This window comes from Rhyacophila brunnea, unplaced genomic scaffold (assembly GCF_057557595.1).
Source record: "Rhyacophila brunnea isolate RB1 unplaced genomic scaffold, BYU_Rbru_1.0 scaffold_13, whole genome shotgun sequence".
Lineage (NCBI taxonomy): Eukaryota > Metazoa > Arthropoda > Insecta > Trichoptera > Rhyacophilidae > Rhyacophila > Rhyacophila brunnea.
This window is the reverse complement of record NW_028232785.1, coordinates 39,483,113-39,500,467: the sequence shown is the minus strand read 5'-3', so window position 1 is coordinate 39,500,467 and position 17,355 is coordinate 39,483,113. Positions and strand designations below refer to the sequence as shown.

Here is a 17,355-nt window from a genome sequence, read left to right as displayed (position 1 = left end):
ACGTGCATGGCATTAACATTTTTAAATGGTTTAGGGCATATTGCCACCGTATCTGTTCTCATCGAAGCATATACTGGTCACCTAATTTGGAACACTTTTTTCGTGCACTGCCAGTTGTATAACACGAATAATGTTGGCTTTCAATGCGCCAATTGTTGGTTAGCTATCGGCATCAGCCAGTGAATTCGCGAACTCCCACAAGAAATATCGCCTGACTTATCCCCTAAAATTTGATATCGATGAATGCTGTCGTGGTATGGCACATTTTGTCCGAATGCTTGTCATTATATTTTCGAAAATATTATTGATCAGATGTCCCATAACGCAATTTTCAGCGTCATTTTGAAAAAATATTGCCCGGTAATGCAATCAAGGGACTTTTAAGGATCGGTCTCAATCCATATGCAGCATATTTCCATACTAACAAATTCGTTAAGCTACAATGAGCTAAATCACTAAACGCAATATTGCGAGAAAATGCAATTATAGGTTGCGTGAAAAGATTAGGTAAATTTGTCAACGTGACTATATTCGTGTTGCCTTGCTAGACTTAACCAATTAGTAATGTCATGTAATATTGTAATATTGTTCAATTAAAATATACAACCCTATTCTTTTTGTAGATCTCCTCCCAGCGATGTTTCACATATAATCCATTGGACGTAGCTAGAAAGGATACGCTTGACAATAACCTGACCAATAACAACATAACAGATTCAACCAATAACATGGAAAATATGATACAGCATTCAGAAGTAACTATAGATGTACTAAACGTAAAACAGGAAGTTTCGAAATTATACTTGCCAAAGGTGGTTCGAATTGTGTTGAGAAGAGTTACATATTTCCCACGTAATTTTATTTGCAATAATTGCTATAAAGTGTTTGAATCTGTATATCATCTAAATAGTCACTACTTTTCATGCACGAAGTCTCAGCATCATAAGTTATATAAAACAACTATTGGAAAAAAACCACATCAGTGCAATGTATGTTTTAAAATTTTTCTGCAAATTGGTAATCTTAAACAACATATAATGACACACACCGGTGAAAAACCATATCAATGTGATGTGTGTTTTAAAAAGTTCAACGCAAATAGTAAACTGAAAAGACATAAAATTATGCACACTGGTGAAAAACCACATCAATGCGATGTATGTTTAAAGAATTTCCAGCAAATTGGTACTCTCAAAATACATAAAATGAAACATACCGGGGAGAAACCACATCAATGCGATTTTTGTTTAAAGAATTTCCAGCGCATTGATGCTCTCAAAATACATAAAATTAAACATACTGGTGAAAAACCATATAAATGCGATATTTGTTTAAAGAATTTCCATTATACTACTAATCTCAAAATACATACATTGACACATACTGGTGAAAAACCACATCAATGCGATGTATGTCAAAAGAATTTCCAGCAAGTTGGTGGTCTCAAAATACATAAAATGAAACATACCGGGGAGAAACCACATCAATGCGATATTTGTTTAAAGAATTTCCAGCGCATTGATGCTCTCAAAATACATAAAATGAAACATACTGGTGAAAAACCGCATCAATGTCATGTATGTTCTAAACAATTCTCTCAAATTTCTCGTCTTAAAGGTCACATAATGACTCATACTGGTGAAAAACCATATCAATGCGATGTGTGTTTCAAAAATTTTGTCTCAATTAGAGATCTCAAAATACATAAAATGATACATACTGGTGAAAAACCACATGAATGTCATGTATGTTCTAAACAATTCTCTCTAATTACTAATCTTAAAGGTCATATAATTACTCATACTGGTAAAAAACCAAATCAATGCGATGTGTGTTTCAAATTTTTTGTCTCAAATAGTGTGTTAAAAAAACATAAAATGACACATACTGGTGAAAAACCACATCAATGTCATGTATGTTCTAAACAATTCTCTCGAATGTCTCATCTTAAAGGTCATATAATGACTCATACTGGTGAAAAACCACATCAATGCGATGTGTGCTTTAAAAAATTCTCTCGAATTACTCATCTTAAAGGTCATATAATGTCACATACTGGTGAAAAACCACATCAATGCGATGTGTGCTTTAAAAAATTCTCTCAAATTGTTAATCTCAAAAACCATAAATTGCGATGTGTTTTAAAAAATATTGCAAATTGATTTTCATCTTAAATATCCTAATAATAAATACTTATTGGTTCTGGAACATTATTCGTACTGCAACTAATTGCAATACTGAAGCGTGAAACCTGTATGTGGCAATATTTTAATTAGTATTCCTGATATATTATTGGTCACTTAATATTGTAATAATTATTTTTCTTCACCATTTTATTTGTTTTTCATTATTACTGAAAAAATAAAGCGTTTGTCCCAAACTAAACTGAACATCTTACATGTAAATATGCTACAACCCAATTAATAATCTGCAACTAATTACCAACATGTATGGAAGTGTGAAAGGGTGGTCGAAGATTTTGTATTTGGTAGTAAAAATAAAATTTGAGACTAGTATTATGACATAACGTGGTATGTTATTAGCAAGCGGGCTTCTTTCCATTGTTTACAAATTAAGATTTACGTATAAAGATATTGACACAACTTCGTTGGAGGATTTTTGGTATCTAGATTTTATTTTATTATTAAATTAATGGAATAGAGAATGTTCGGTGGATATACGTGGCGCTAGGGGAAGCCCTAATCCAGTAATGGATCGACCTAGGCTATTGATGATGACGATGATATTAATAGAGTGTAGTAAGCTAGTTTTACGATTGTTTAATTTAAAAATAATGCAATTATCAAAAAGAAAAAAAGCCGCTCTGTTTTTTAACCACTTAATTATAAATACTTATGTATGGCAAGGTATCTTTTAGTCCAACCACTATGTAACAGTGGCGAAGGGTGGAGGAAGGCTGATAGGATTTCACGTAAATTTTCCACACTAAAATTTGTCAGTCAACTTTATTTATTTTAATTGAATTATGAATACAATTTGCAGATTGTGCCGGTTATTTTTTTAAAAACAGTTAAACTCTGCCTCAACACAACCACAACAATGTAGGTGTACCGTATGGGCGATCCAACTAAAATAGTTCACACTATTTCAGTCATACTTATTTATTTTTGTTGAAATAAGAATACTTAATATTACACATGGCGATCATTATTTTTAAATTCATTATGCCCTGCCTATTTAAAACGATAATTATTGATAACAAATATTGTTCAATCTATAGAACATCGAGAATTATTTAAATATAGTTTAATGTCATAATTTTCAATATTTTATAGATAAAAGAATATATTTTTAGACTGTTATCTACTATGCCTAATTTAAAATGCCATCTACACGTAGTTATATTAGTCCAATGAAAAGAAATACGTGATCTTTGTATGCCAGACCTTAACAGCCTACCTCCACTCTTTGCCACTGCTATGATTTCTCCGAACTGCAGTGCTGACGATGCGAAAGAAAGTTTTTAATGTCAAACAAATTTTCCATTCTGAAGAACTCTCATATCCCATGATGGTAAAAATAATTCAATACATTAGAATACTTATGCAGTCATCAAATGTTTAAAATAAATATAAAGGATAATAAGGCTTCAAAATTATATAAATATATTATCTAATACGTTTTAGGAATGTCCAGGGTTATGCTCTGAAAATACCATAAAATCTTCATTTTGACCTACATTGGGCATGTGGGGCCTTAAGAGTTTTTTTTTTATTAATTCAAGTTTTACTTTATTATAAGTGCACGACGTCTGGTAACATGAAAACACATAAATTGACTCATTCTGTTAAAAAGCCATTTAAATGTGATAAATGTAATTTTTCTTGCAGAAATCCAAGTCACATGAAAACACAAAATGACTCATTCTGGTGAATAGCCATTTAAATGTGATATATGCAATTACTCAAACAGACATTTAGGCGACACGAAAACACAAAAAATGACTCATTCTGTGGAAAAGCCATTTCAATGTGATAAGTGTGTTTACGCATCCACAACGTTTGGTAGCATGAAATTGCATAAACGGACCCATTCCACTGAAAAGCCATTTAAATGCAATAAATGCAATTATTCATGCAGACATCCATGTCACATGAAAACACACAAAATGAGTCATTCTGGTGAAAAGCCATTTATGTGTGATAAATGAAATTACTCATGCAGACAGTCTAGTGGCATGAAAACACCAAAATGACTCATTTGGGTGAAAAGCCATTTAACTGTGATAAAAGCAATTACTCATGCACGACGTCTGGCAGCATGAAAAGACACAAAATGATTCATACTGGTAAACAGTTATAATGTGATAAATGTAATAACTCGTGTATTCAGTAGCATTAAAATACATGAAAGGACCCATTGACAAGCCATTTCATGTAAATTCTTATACGCATGCAAATTGTCTGTAAAAGACACTAAGATAAAAGACACCGGCTGTGCTTTTAAGTGAGCTGTAAACTGTGAACGAATGATTCGGGTACTGGGAGGAGAGGGTATGTCTAGGATGCCAGGCACTGACCTTTTATGCTATTGAGGCTGGCTCCATGGTTTGGTTGTCGATCCTGGTCGTATTATCAGTCTCGTTCACTATTGTTCATGTGGTCATCCGGTAATTATTAATACCTCTGTGCTAAATACAGTTTTTAAATACTTCAAACCCACTTGCTCTAAGAAATCTTGTTTGTTGTTTGTTGTATTTTGGTTTTGTGTAAGTGGACGTTAGGTCTTAGTGACATAAATTGAAGTGTATCGAACTCGACTACCGTAAGATAATTGTTTTTTTTTAAACCACATCCGATCCTAATAGGAACACATGGGCCTTCAACAGATTTTGTTTTTACGAGAAACGTATGTCAGCCACTTGCTCAACCTATAAAGTATATACCCTGACCCTACACAAATTGAAAAACAATATGTGTACACGCCAGACACAAAATTTGAACGCGGAACCCACGACGCCATAAGCCGACGCTTAAGACGTGCGGTCATCGTTAGGTTAGCTAGTTCATAGCTTTGTCCTTTGATCCATTTGATCCGACAATATGGTGCACACTTTTTGGAGTTTGATTTAAGTTTGAGTTTGGATTAAACACACAATTTGTTGTTTGTTAATTTTTTTTAAATTTTAATGCCCTGCCAAAACCAAGCTATAATCGATAAAAATATTATTCTATTTATAAAATATCATTATTATTAATTAAATTAGATTAAATGGCATAATTTTTGATTGAAGAGTATTTTTTGACAAAGTATATTCTGTTATGGTTTGGTTACGACGGGGTTTAAGGCGATAGATATTTTTTTGATAATTCACAATTTTATCTAAAATAAATAATAAACATGTAAGTACTATCTGAAAACATTAAAAATATATATTTTTTATTTCAAGTCAAAGATAAATTTACAATTTAAAAAAATGTTATAACACGTGAATTTGTCAAAGGACCCCATCTTATTATTACTTAGGTACATATTTTTTGTGGTCATATTATTTAGGTATTATTAAAATTTAGTTTAATAAGTGTTCTATGATGTATTTAAGAATTTTTCACTAGTTTTTTATTTTAATTTATTTTAAAAGACATCCATTTTTATAAAAATATAAATGTGTGCAAGCTTCGTTGCACCTCTATTCTGTACACAAGATTTCTATCGAGGGTAGTTTTTTTACAATTTTTACAATTTTTCACAATTACAACAACTTTTTGTAATTGTTACAATAAGTGCTAATACTTCGATACACACAATGGAAAACTATCCTCGATGGTTGCCGATAGCGGCCGATAGCAGTCTTGTGTATAGAATAGATGCGCCGGTAGGTAAAGCATCTCCTTAACAAAAAAAAAATGTAAAACTGTCATCGTATTTTCTTTTATGCCTGTAAATTATTGGTGTTATGTAATGTCCTGTGCATGCTCCTTTTAAATCGAAAATTATTAAACTTTTGACTTGTTATGGTAATAATAGTTTTGTCCAAAGAGATTGGAATTGGTCTAACTAAATAAAATGTTAGCCGACGGAAGTTTTGTTTTGAATGAATGAACCCAACATTTTTATCCGATTGACAAGTAGAAGGTACTTGCTGACGATAGCTTGGTATAAAACTGTATTTAGTGACAATATGTATTATATTTTTATATAACTAAATAAAGAAAATCGGAAACTTATTTGGTTTTAATCGTTTTTATTCATACTATCCCTTTCATAATAAGTACGACCTGTTCGCACAAGGAAACTACATTAATATGAGATTCATCATTGTAACCCATATAGTTATTGCCATCTCCCGTCAGAGCGAAGAAGATGCATTCTCTTTCTTCGCTCGGTATGCTGGTTGCTGGTCATCGTTTGTTATTTGGACTTGGGAGTGAACAAATAAATACCTCAGAATGGTCTAAAACGGCGATTTTTATTTTACTTAGGTACCTATAGGTGACTGGTATAGTAATTGGCCATTTCAACTTCTAGTTGATAAAATAAAGTGTTAGCAATCCTTTTCTCACATTTCGTCGCTATAGAATTTGTTTCCCGAATATCCATTTTTGTCGAAATCGACATTTTAATGCAGTTCAATTTCTTTTATCGAACTCTACCGAAATCATTTATAAAAACAATATATTTTTATCTAGGAACAGAGATATTTTTTTAAAAAACCCGAATACGCCATGTTAAGTTACAATCACTCCGTGGTTTTCTCCCGAATGTCCAACTATTCGTACCTGAATATCCAAGTTAATTTCGGTCGAAATATATTTCTGGCTGAGTGTTTATTTCCCGAATATGACTTTAGCCAATCAAACCGCGCTCACGCCGTGCATCTCGCTCCCACATTCACGCTGTCTAGCTCTAAAACAATTACGCCCACTTTCATATTTTTCCGCCGTCTGGAGACTTCTTTCAAATTTCGTCTTATTGATATTGTTTTTAACGTTACTATTGTTTTAATAGTGAATTCATCAAATTTGAAGAGATCATTCATAGCTGATACATCACCAGTTCGCCCTGAACTTACAATAGAGTTGTTTAAGTGAGTATTTCAACCTAAATAACTGCATTTTGTTTTGATAAATGACACAAAATCCCAACGGTTATATGAATTCTACAGTATGACCCGGCAACTACTATGACGTAAAAAATAATTATTATTTCAAATTATTATTAATCAAACATTGTTTGTCTTTATTTTACTTTTAATCTAGGTATTTCTATGAAAATAAAGGCGATGCTATTATTTATTTTTGAATGCGCTGATAATTAATATTTTAATTTAATATGTATGTTAGTAACTATTTATTTGGTGGATATTATATACTTAGGATATTGGTACCTACCTAATATTAGCAGCCAATGGTAATTAATTTATACATGCTATTATTTTGTGTTGTTGTTCCTTACAATAGTAAATATATAATATTTATTTGGTGGTTTGTAATAAGTTTAATTGTCAATTATAGAAATATATATATATATATAATAATATACAGATATTTATAAATAGATTTATTTTTTTGGAAAAAGTATTAAGGTGATTCATCAGTGAAACGCCAAATAATTTTCTACCATAGGCGCGACGAAATTTTGCACTCGCACCCATTCTGAGAGAGCACGTAGAGCTGGAAGGACGTCATTTTGCTTCGTGATGGCGACGGCCGTAATAATTCCTAAATCGTGTAAAGATGACTTAAAACGTAACCCATTTACTTTAAAAAGAAAACATGTCAATGAATATATTATTATTGTCACTGATAAAACAATAAACAGAACATTAAATGGACACATGTTGGATTTATAAGACAAATAATATTTGGTTTGACATGCCTCATTTGCACCCGCGACCCGCAATCCGCGCATAGCCTAGCGACGATCTTTTTAGACCGTGTCTCAACTAATGCATGGCCTTAATATAAAATTGTTAGCAAGTACGAGTAAGTACCATCATAAAATATTGGAGAAATGACCGTGACGTCGGTTAGTAATTGAAGTAGTAGATACCTTATAATATATTTTCTCAGAAGTGATTTAAAAAAAATTTGTAAGTATGTTCAATTATTAGAATGGTACATTCTTAAATCTTGTGAAATATTCGTTCAATAAAAAAATAGTTAATTACTTAAAAACTATTTTATTACTTAATCCGAAAAAAAAACCTAAAAAAGCGATTGCCGCGTGTTATTATTACATACGAACTTGGGTAATTACGATCATTAAGTATTTAAATAGTAGAGGTAATTATTAACAATTATCGTGTAAATAAATATAACATTTGAGGCGCGTACTTTTTGACCACTCAGTAATCTGTGGGCCGTGCAGCAATACGCTACGGTCTTAAATCCCGAACGTCCATGTTTTGTCCCGAATATCCATTATTCTGAGAGAGCGCTAAAAATTTCCCGAATATCCACAGTGAGTACTTGTAAATAAAACGCATTTTCTGTTCATTTAATGATTTATACCAGTATATTATTCTTGTAATCTATTCTTAGATAATGTTGCAATCATACAGTATAGAAAGAATGATTGTTACATCTACTGATATTAAAATATACGACAGTGAAATTTGTTTTTCGTCTCCTGTAAAATTGACATTTGGTCTATTCGGGAAACAAATCCTATAGCGACGATTTGTCTCCATGTATAGGTACCCCATCCTCTTAGTATGCCATATTTCAGAAGTTACCACCAGAAGGTGCTGGTGTCTTCTTGGCTGTCAAACCCAAAAGTCTGCGAATTTGTGGGTCATTTCTTAAGAAATCCTTAAGGTAAGCTGCTTTTGAAATACTTAAAAAACTCTATATCCCAGCATATATGTGTGTTTTTTACAAGATTTTCTATTGACCTGCATTGCATGGAAACCATGGATCTAATTGTTTTTGACATTTGCAGCAATTAACGTCACTTTTCAACGGTGGCTAATAACTGTATCTGAAAAAGCGTCTTATACAGTAGTTGGCCAATTATGCCAATAACTGTGTTTTAGAAAAAAAAAATATGATTTTTTTTACATATTCTGATAGAGCTATGGAAATTAGCTAGTCCATATTTTTTTCGTATAATTGTGACACCAATGAACAGTTATTAGCCGGGTGGCCTATTACTATGTTCGTCATATGCCAACTACTGTACTTTTTTTGCAGATTATACATGATGTCAAAAAAACCCTATATAGTAGCCAGCAGTTAGATAAAGCTCATGAATAAATTAAAGATAATATATCTGTGAGAGCTACCGCGAAAAATGATTGCATTCCTCGAGCTACTTTGCGATTCAAAATGAAAAATCCTACAAGTCGACCTGAATATGGACCCCATCCATAATTAAGCAAAGAAGAAGAAGAATGTGATCTTGCAGAATGGATAATAATATATGTGACCAGGAAAACAAAGGATTTCCCAGAAAGAAGACGATATTGTGAATAGCGTGCAACTTTTTTAATGAAAAATCCACGACCGAACCCTTTTAACAATATTAAGCCAGGGATAGGTTGGTTGAAATCTTGTTTTAAAATGTCATGCAAATAGTCGAAAGAACGAGTGAAGCAAGTTCACGTGTATGCAATTGGTAAAGGAAAGACAAAAGAACGCATTTTTTGTATTATTTACATTATCAGCAAAATATGGCGACACTCGATTGCCAGTTCCAGATTCCAGTAATTTTATTCGTCGATGTACACAAAACGCATATGACGTACGAACTAAGTGTAATATTATTATGTAACACATTGCAAATCGACGTAATTGCATTATATCGTAATGCAATGAGAATACTTCAACTAGCAGATGTATCAGTTTTTGGACCGGTGAAGAAAATATGGAAGAAGGCTGTCCATGAGTGGTCTCCAAAAACAATTTTGTTTCGAACAAGTTGTTAATACAATTAAGCCGGAATATCTAATTAATGGTTTCAGGCATGTGCCCTCTTTCCCTTCAATGCAAACGCTGTTGATTATACAAAATGATTAGAAAAACGAATTTTACCTAACCAAAATTCTAACAATGATATATAAATGAAGTCAAAACTATACCCTTTGATTATTTCAAAGAGGTTGTTTTTGAAGAGAGAATACAATAATTTGAGAATGGTACACACCAGATAGGCGGTGAAAAAAGCTACAAAATTTCAAACGTTTTCTATCAATTGACGTGGCAATATTTTAAGACATCATAAAGAACATGCCCCAGAATTAGACACTTGTGTTATGTGGTACCAAGTGATGTATCTGCCATGATTTGGACATATCGACCAGAGAAAATCTATCAGAAGATTCTGACTTGATGGATACAGAAGAGATGCTTAACTTTACTTGTTTCGTAATAGAGATTACTAAAAACTAGATACTCTTATTAATTACTGACCATATAATTTCTTTGTATTTTTTTTATATTTCGTCTATGTTTTTTTCAATTTAATATATTTATTTTGTTCTATAAAATTCTCATATTTTCTTTATTTACTCTAAATTGTTAATATACAAAGGTTGTGTTAGCACTTTTAAGCACACATTTTCATCAGATTTGAAGTGGCCAATAACTATAGAAAGGGGGGGCCAATAGCTATAAAAAAGTGGCCAATTACTGTATTTTTGCTCTCCATCTAGATAAACCATAATAATCAAAAAATGGTCAAAGTAATGAAGTATGTATTAAACAAAATGAAAACGCAAAGCATTGATCAGTACAATTCCATTCTGAAACTTCAAAAATGTTAAATATCAAGAAAGTTATAACCAGCCAAAGTCAAAAAAATCCTTAACCGGCCAATAGCTATATGATTCACCCTATCACGTCATCGAAAATATCTACGTATTTGGGGAGCTCATTGACTAGACGTCTTGCACCTTACACTAATGGTGACTGAGAGGCTTGACACGAGGAAACGGTTCTAATCCGGAGAACGCTAAGCCTTGCTCTGGGTCTCTTTAGGCGGCCACAGACGGACAGTTCTCGTAACAGGTTGAACATGGCACAGACAATAACTGTTCAATAACTGTACGTTAGTGGCCACACCACAGATCAGTTTAACTACCCCATTTAAATCTGTCGAACTGTCAACAGACGTGCCCATATACGTACAGTTATTGTCCGTGGCAGAGCAAGTGTCAAAAACTATGGAGGTTATGTTCGCGGAGATAATACACAGGGGTATTGTTTAAATTAGTTTTAGGTAGGGTATACTTGAACGATGATACACGAATAATTTAACTTTGATTTTATTATGGTTATAATTGTTTTTATTAGAAACAAATTGACATAAATACACACCTATGACGCTGGTAAAATAAATCATGATTTCGCTAGTGGATTGTGTATTTTATCGATTCACCGAAACAATATTATACACATTCGTGTAAATATAAAATATAATCTTTTCTTTTGAATAAATTATTCCCTTTAATGGACAGTATTAATTAAGTAAGAAAACGGTAATATTTATAAAGGTATTGATTTTATATACAATAAGCCACAAAATTATATTTACATCAATCATCAGTATAATAATTAATTACTATGATATTATTAAAATATATACTTAAATTTTATTAAGATTTAGCGACATTGTCATTCACAATTAGGTATATTAATTTATGTTGTGAACGTCTTAAATTAATAATTTGTAATATTCACTACGTACAATAAATAAAATTAGTCTATATTTTCACAATAACTTAATATTTATAATGCTCTCTAAAATTTTAACATTTATATTATATTGTATAAAATAATATGTTTACATAAATAACTATTACTTTGTTTTACTCTCGTAAAAATAAATAAAATATAATATTTGCGATCTCCGCGTACATAATATTATTATATTATTCGAATTTGACTTTGAAGTCCTTGAGATAGGGTTTGCTCTTTCTTCTTCGCGTGAGGATATATTCTACTAATTTATTTTCCCTTTCCTTGTCGTTGGTCGTTCCTGTTTTTATTTACTGGTCATACCCGCGCGTAAATTTTTTATGTATGTAATTTGGGATTCTTTTGTCTTCATTATGGATTTGCCTTTTGACAGTTTCAGATGTAGCCTATGATTTGACGTTTCTAATTATCAAAAAAATTATCTTGGACGAACGTTAAGTGATAGTTAAGTGAACGTTAAGTGATCAGTGATTATGGCGCAACATCTAAATTACCGTGAGGAGGATATTCTAAAAGCAATGGACAACAGACGGCGAAGCAGAACTGCTACAGGAGGAAAAGTTCAACGTACGAGCGTCGATTAAGATGCTAATGTTTGAGGTATCCTCGTTACGTACCTTATTTCAGCAGGGGGACCAGCAAGGAGTGGCACAATGCCCAAAAAACAATTCTTACCCCTACGGTCGTAGAGTTAGGTCTAAATGACAAGTTGCGTCGGTGCGACCACTCGTCATCAGCTAACCATCTGACGAAGAGGACCATCGTGGCCCTCCAGAATGCGATGTTTTCCCATCGGGACAGCTTCTGAAAGGGTATGCAAGGGTTAGTGGATTGGGAAACCAATCCTCAAAAAATCATAACAGCGATGAGCCTGTACCAAAAAATCGAAGTGGGTTTTGGGGACAACACATAATAAAATTTGCGAGAACATGACTCAGATCCTTACCGGAAGGATACCTTCACTCGGGAGGCACTATCAAGGATTCCTCCGAGCTTAAAGTCCCGGAAGGCCCTCGAACTCAAATTATGGCCGGGGTACTCCCAAGGGGCGACGTCCTGTGGGAAGGGAGTTCTCCATCGGAGGTACGGGCTCCACCAGGGATCCGTACTCTAAGCGAAGGTGACCGCATCTGGACGACCAACAACATTGGGGAACGCCTAAGAGACTTTCGGGGAGTCTGGATGGCGTAGTGTACCCCCCCCCCCAACATTGGTAAAAAATAATAGTCGTAGCCCGCATACCTTTTGTCCGGATACCACTATTGGTAAGTCCTTCTTTACTTTTACGGAAAGATTTTAAAACGCAACAATCAGCAGAGGTCACTCTCGAGATCGAGGACTTAAAGAACTCAGGGGTTCTAGAAGAAGCGGGTCAAACCCCCAGTTTTTCTCTCAACCCTGTTTCTGATCAAGAAAAAAGACGGGGCTCTATGCCTTGTTTTCAACCGAAAGCGTTTGAATGCGTTCCTACAGCCAAAGCCATTCAAACTAATTCACCATTACGAGGTTGCAGCCGTCTTACAAACAGAAGACTGGCTAGTAATAATAGATTTAAGCCAGGCGTCCCTCCAGGTACCAATGGCTTCTCAACATCGTCGATTTGTTCGACTAGCCTACCAAGGGGAGCTCCTACAATTCACGTGACTCCCGTTCGTGCTGCCAACCGCTCCGATTATGTTGGCATCCCTGACCAATTGGGTCGCCGAACGCCTACGAAAGAATGGCTGAGAATATTCACTTACCTAGACGACTTCTTAGTAGCCAACCAATACGAGAAACAGTCTCGGTTCAGGTGGAATACAGGATAACCTTCCTACAGTCTTTAGGGTGGTTAATAAATATTAAAAGATCCTGTCTGAACCCAAGCCAACAATGAGGGTCCCTGGACATCACATAGGACACACACACCAAGCGGAGGTTCCTGTCGCCGGAGAATTGTGTAGCACTCCGTCACCATCTGCTAATGCAGGTACAAAAAGGCAGTTGGTCCCTCAGACAGGCACATATCCAATCCCTTCTGGGGCGACTCAACTTCACATCCTACCTCCACGAGGAAGGATGCATTGCCGACGGCTACAACGCTCCAGTCATCAATATGGCCGAGGTCCCATCCTCGCCTATTGATGACAATCCCACCTCAGGCCCAACGGGACATCACGTGGTGGCTCTAGGCGATAGGATCCTCAGAGTTGACATAACGCAGGTACAAAAAGGCAGTTGGTCCCTCAGACAGGCACATATCCAATCCCTTCTGGGGCGACTCAACTTCACATCCTACCTCCACGAGGAAGGTTGTATTGCCGACGGCTACAACGCTCCAGTCATCAATATGGCCGAGGTCCCATCCTCGCTAATTGATGACAATCCCACCACAGGCCCAACAGGACATCATGTGGTGGCCCTAGGCGAAAGGATCCTCAGATTTGACACAACGCAGGTACAAAAAGGCAGTTGGTCCCTCAGGCAGACACATGTTCAATCCCTTCTGGGGCGACTTAACTTTGCATCCTACCTCCACGAGGAAGGTTTACAAAGCTCCAGTCATTAATATTGTCGAGGTCCCATTCTCGCCAATAGACGACAATCCCACCACAGGCCTAACAGGACATCATGTGGTGGCTCCAGGTGATAGGCTCCTCAGAGTTGACACACATCAATCACTTCCTGATGACAGACGCAGCTGACACAGGCTAGGGAGCCCAACTGAATGAACACCACCTATCAGGTACGTGGGAACAAGACCAGTTACCATGGTATGGCATTCCAACAGGAAGGAAATGTTTGCAATTCAATCTCAGGTACAATCAATCGTAGGATCAGATCTGCTTCTGCAGACAGACAACAAAACAGTGGTGCCATACATCAACAACGAGGGCGGCACAAAATCTGTCACCCTCCTAAACCTATGCCGACAGATACTAGTATTTACCAGTCTAGCCAACATCATGTTTACTACATTATACACAACTGCGTGGCAGATCATCTCTCCCGCAGACAACTCATTCCCGAATGGCACCTCATCAACACCGCAACCACCCCCCTGTTTCTGTTCCCGAGGTGGATTTATTCGCAAGCGAAACAGCACATGTCATTGCAACGTATGTGTCACGAGACGTTACAGACAGTGGCGCGCTGTTTCACGACGCCTTCAGCCGAGTGTAGGACTTCAGATTGGCGTGGATATTTCCCCCACCAAACTTAATTTCACGAGTCCTAGCGCACCTGAACTCAGAAAAAGGGAAGTACTTATTAGTGGCACCGAGCTGGAAATAATGCTTTTGGGGAGTGGACTTACGAAAAAGGGCGATAGTACCTCCTTATACAATGCCGCACCTACATACGACACTAGTAGGTATGGAGACCAACCGTCCACCTCCAAGGACCCAGGACCTGTTCCTTTAACTATGGCTAATTTCGGGTGGGGTGGAAATAACATCAAATTGAATGGGAAGAAAGGGCACTCCTTACTTTCAGATGGCGGCCTTCGACTCTAAAAACTTACAAACCAGCTTGGAACAAATGGAAGACAATGACATGAGTAACAAGAACCTAATGGATCATAATAGCCCTCAACGAATGGAATTGGTCAGATACCTAGGCAACATGCACAACAAAGAGGGTTTGTCGTACAACACCATCCTGGTGCATAAGTCAGCCATAACCACTTTTTGCAAACCGATTATCATTGTAGATATCAGCATCAACGTGGTAGTACAACACAATATGTTACAGGCAATTTCGGTACATAAAACGAAACCCGTCAAACCACCGGTTTGGGATCCAGGACGCGTGGTAGATCATCTTAGGAAAACAACACCGGTGGAGTACAACCTATTCGAAACCTGTCGCAGGACAGCTACCTACTCGACTGCTTCTCGCATCGGGTCGAAGGGTTCATGGCCTCACACTACTCAGTAATAGTAGACAATGGATTGGTGGAAAAATGTGACTACATAATTGTATGGCCAATGTTTGGCGCAAATACAAATACCGCCAAGCATCGTCAATCGGAATGGAAGCTAAGCGCTTCCACGTGTCAAAACATCGACCCAGTATTATTCTGGTTACGGAAACTCGTCTGCATGTCAAACCTTAGGAGAGGGGAAGGTAGTGATATTTCGGAATTATTTATATCTTCAAGAGGATCACCAAAACTAGCCACCAGGACAGTTATAGGGAATTGGATAAGGTCAGTACTGTTGGAAGCAGGGGTACAAGAACCACCAGGCAGTGTCCGCTCAGTGGTGACTTCCTTAAACTGTACATATACCCAATGATAATCTTAAAGAGAGGTATCTGGCGTAGTGAGTCAACATTTCACGACAACTACCAGAGAACGATGGATACACCACCATCAGAAGGGGAAAAGAACCCATTAACTTCTCTATTCAACCATATACATGGAAAGTCACGATGGTCTTTTACCTCGTCAATGAATCATTGTCACATACAGGAATTTGGCATACCCAACACCAGATGATAACAAACAGATATCTCAAGGACTTCAAAGTCAAATTCGAATAATGAAAGGAGTTTTACCTACCAATAAAACTCTTATTATTCATGTTGACTTTGAAGTCCAGGTAACTTCTACCTGGTTCCTTGAGTCATATCATAATGAAGACAAAAGAATCCCAAATTACATACATAAAAAAATTACGCGCGGGTATGACCAGTAAATAAAAACAGGAACGACCAACGACAAGAAAAGGGAAAATAAATTAGTAGAATATATCCTCACGCGAAGAAGAAAGAGCAAACCCTATCTCAAGGACTTCAAAGTCAACATGAATAATAAGAGTTTTATTGGTAGGTAAAACTCCTTTCATTTTTAATAATAAATGAATTTGTATTTTATAACAAGCAACACCAGCCGTAGTTGTATCGCGTGTTATATTCTACTTTACGTTACCGACATCTAATGTCACTCGAGAACTTTCGGCTAGTTGAAATTCCAACAGTTTTACAAAAACACGGGAGTGGGGGGTCGCTGGCAGTTTGAACATGGCACACATCTGAAAGGTCGAAAAGTGTCCGTCTATGGGCGCAGCAGATTATCTACCAAAGATAACTGTATGGTTATTAACTGGCATGTTCAACCTGTTACGAGAACTGTCCGTCTGTGGCCGGCATTTATTATCATTAAAAGAGTCATTAATCGACCTTTAGGTAGCAGCTAGCAAACAAATGGAACCCCAGGTCAATCAACCCACGACAAAATACATGTCCATGACGTGCTTGCCCCCTGTTACTTACACCTCGTTTGTATTAGGCCTTTCAATATTCAGACTTGTCTTAAGACGGTCAACCCTTTCGGAGCTCGCGATCTATGTGACTTCGGGCATCGCAAGAAATTAATGAGATAATAAAACAAGAAAAATATTACTTTTTAAATATACTTACTAACCAAATCATTGTGCAGTAGGTACCTAGTTCTTAGAAAAATTTGACCCCATAATAATACAATAACATGGGTGGTTTCATTGGCATCATGGGAGATGCAGTACAGTAGTGCAAAACAATATTGTCATGAGACTTACAGATGTCAAGTGTTTATGTGTCTTGCAATTTACCGAAAGACTAGATAATTAAGTAAAGTAATATAATAATAATGAAAGATTAACAAAATAGATGTACTTTTAAACTCTAATGGATTTAAGTTTTGTACTATTCCCATAATTGAGTCGTTATTTGC

At 35.9% G+C, this 17,355-nt stretch overlaps 2 protein-coding genes across 2 annotated transcripts in view; one reads left to right on the top strand and one right to left on the bottom strand.

The window, feature by feature from the left end:
- Positions 1-1,205: 1,205 nt before the first annotated feature.
- On the top strand, positions 1,206-3,881 carry LOC147077491 (uncharacterized). The gene is made up of 2 exons (XM_085941707.1): positions 1,206-2,081; positions 3,852-3,881. Exons 1-2 carry the CDS (start codon positions 1,206-1,208, stop codon positions 3,879-3,881), a joined length of 906 nt encoding a protein of 301 aa, XP_085797833.1.
- An 8,803-nt stretch (positions 3,882-12,684) lies between these two features.
- LOC147077490 (uncharacterized) overlaps positions 12,685-17,355 on the bottom strand; it is a 39,906-nt gene continuing 35,235 nt past the window's right edge. Inside the window, exon 4 of the mRNA XM_085941706.1 lies at positions 12,685-12,790. Coding sequence (XP_085797832.1) covers positions 12,685-12,790 — 106 coding nt within the window. The remainder of the gene's footprint in view (positions 12,791-17,355) is intronic.

Excerpts from the sequence above, each read along its gene's own strand:
- LOC147077491 (XM_085941707.1), top strand. The coding sequence starts at position 1,206 with ATGAAACATACCGGGGAGAAACCACATCAATGCGATTTTTGTTTAAAG. Across the intron at positions 2,082-3,851 it reads AAAAACCACATCAATGCGAT|AAATCCAAGTCACATGAAAA; the intron begins GTGTGCTTTAAA and ends TTTTTCTTGCAG.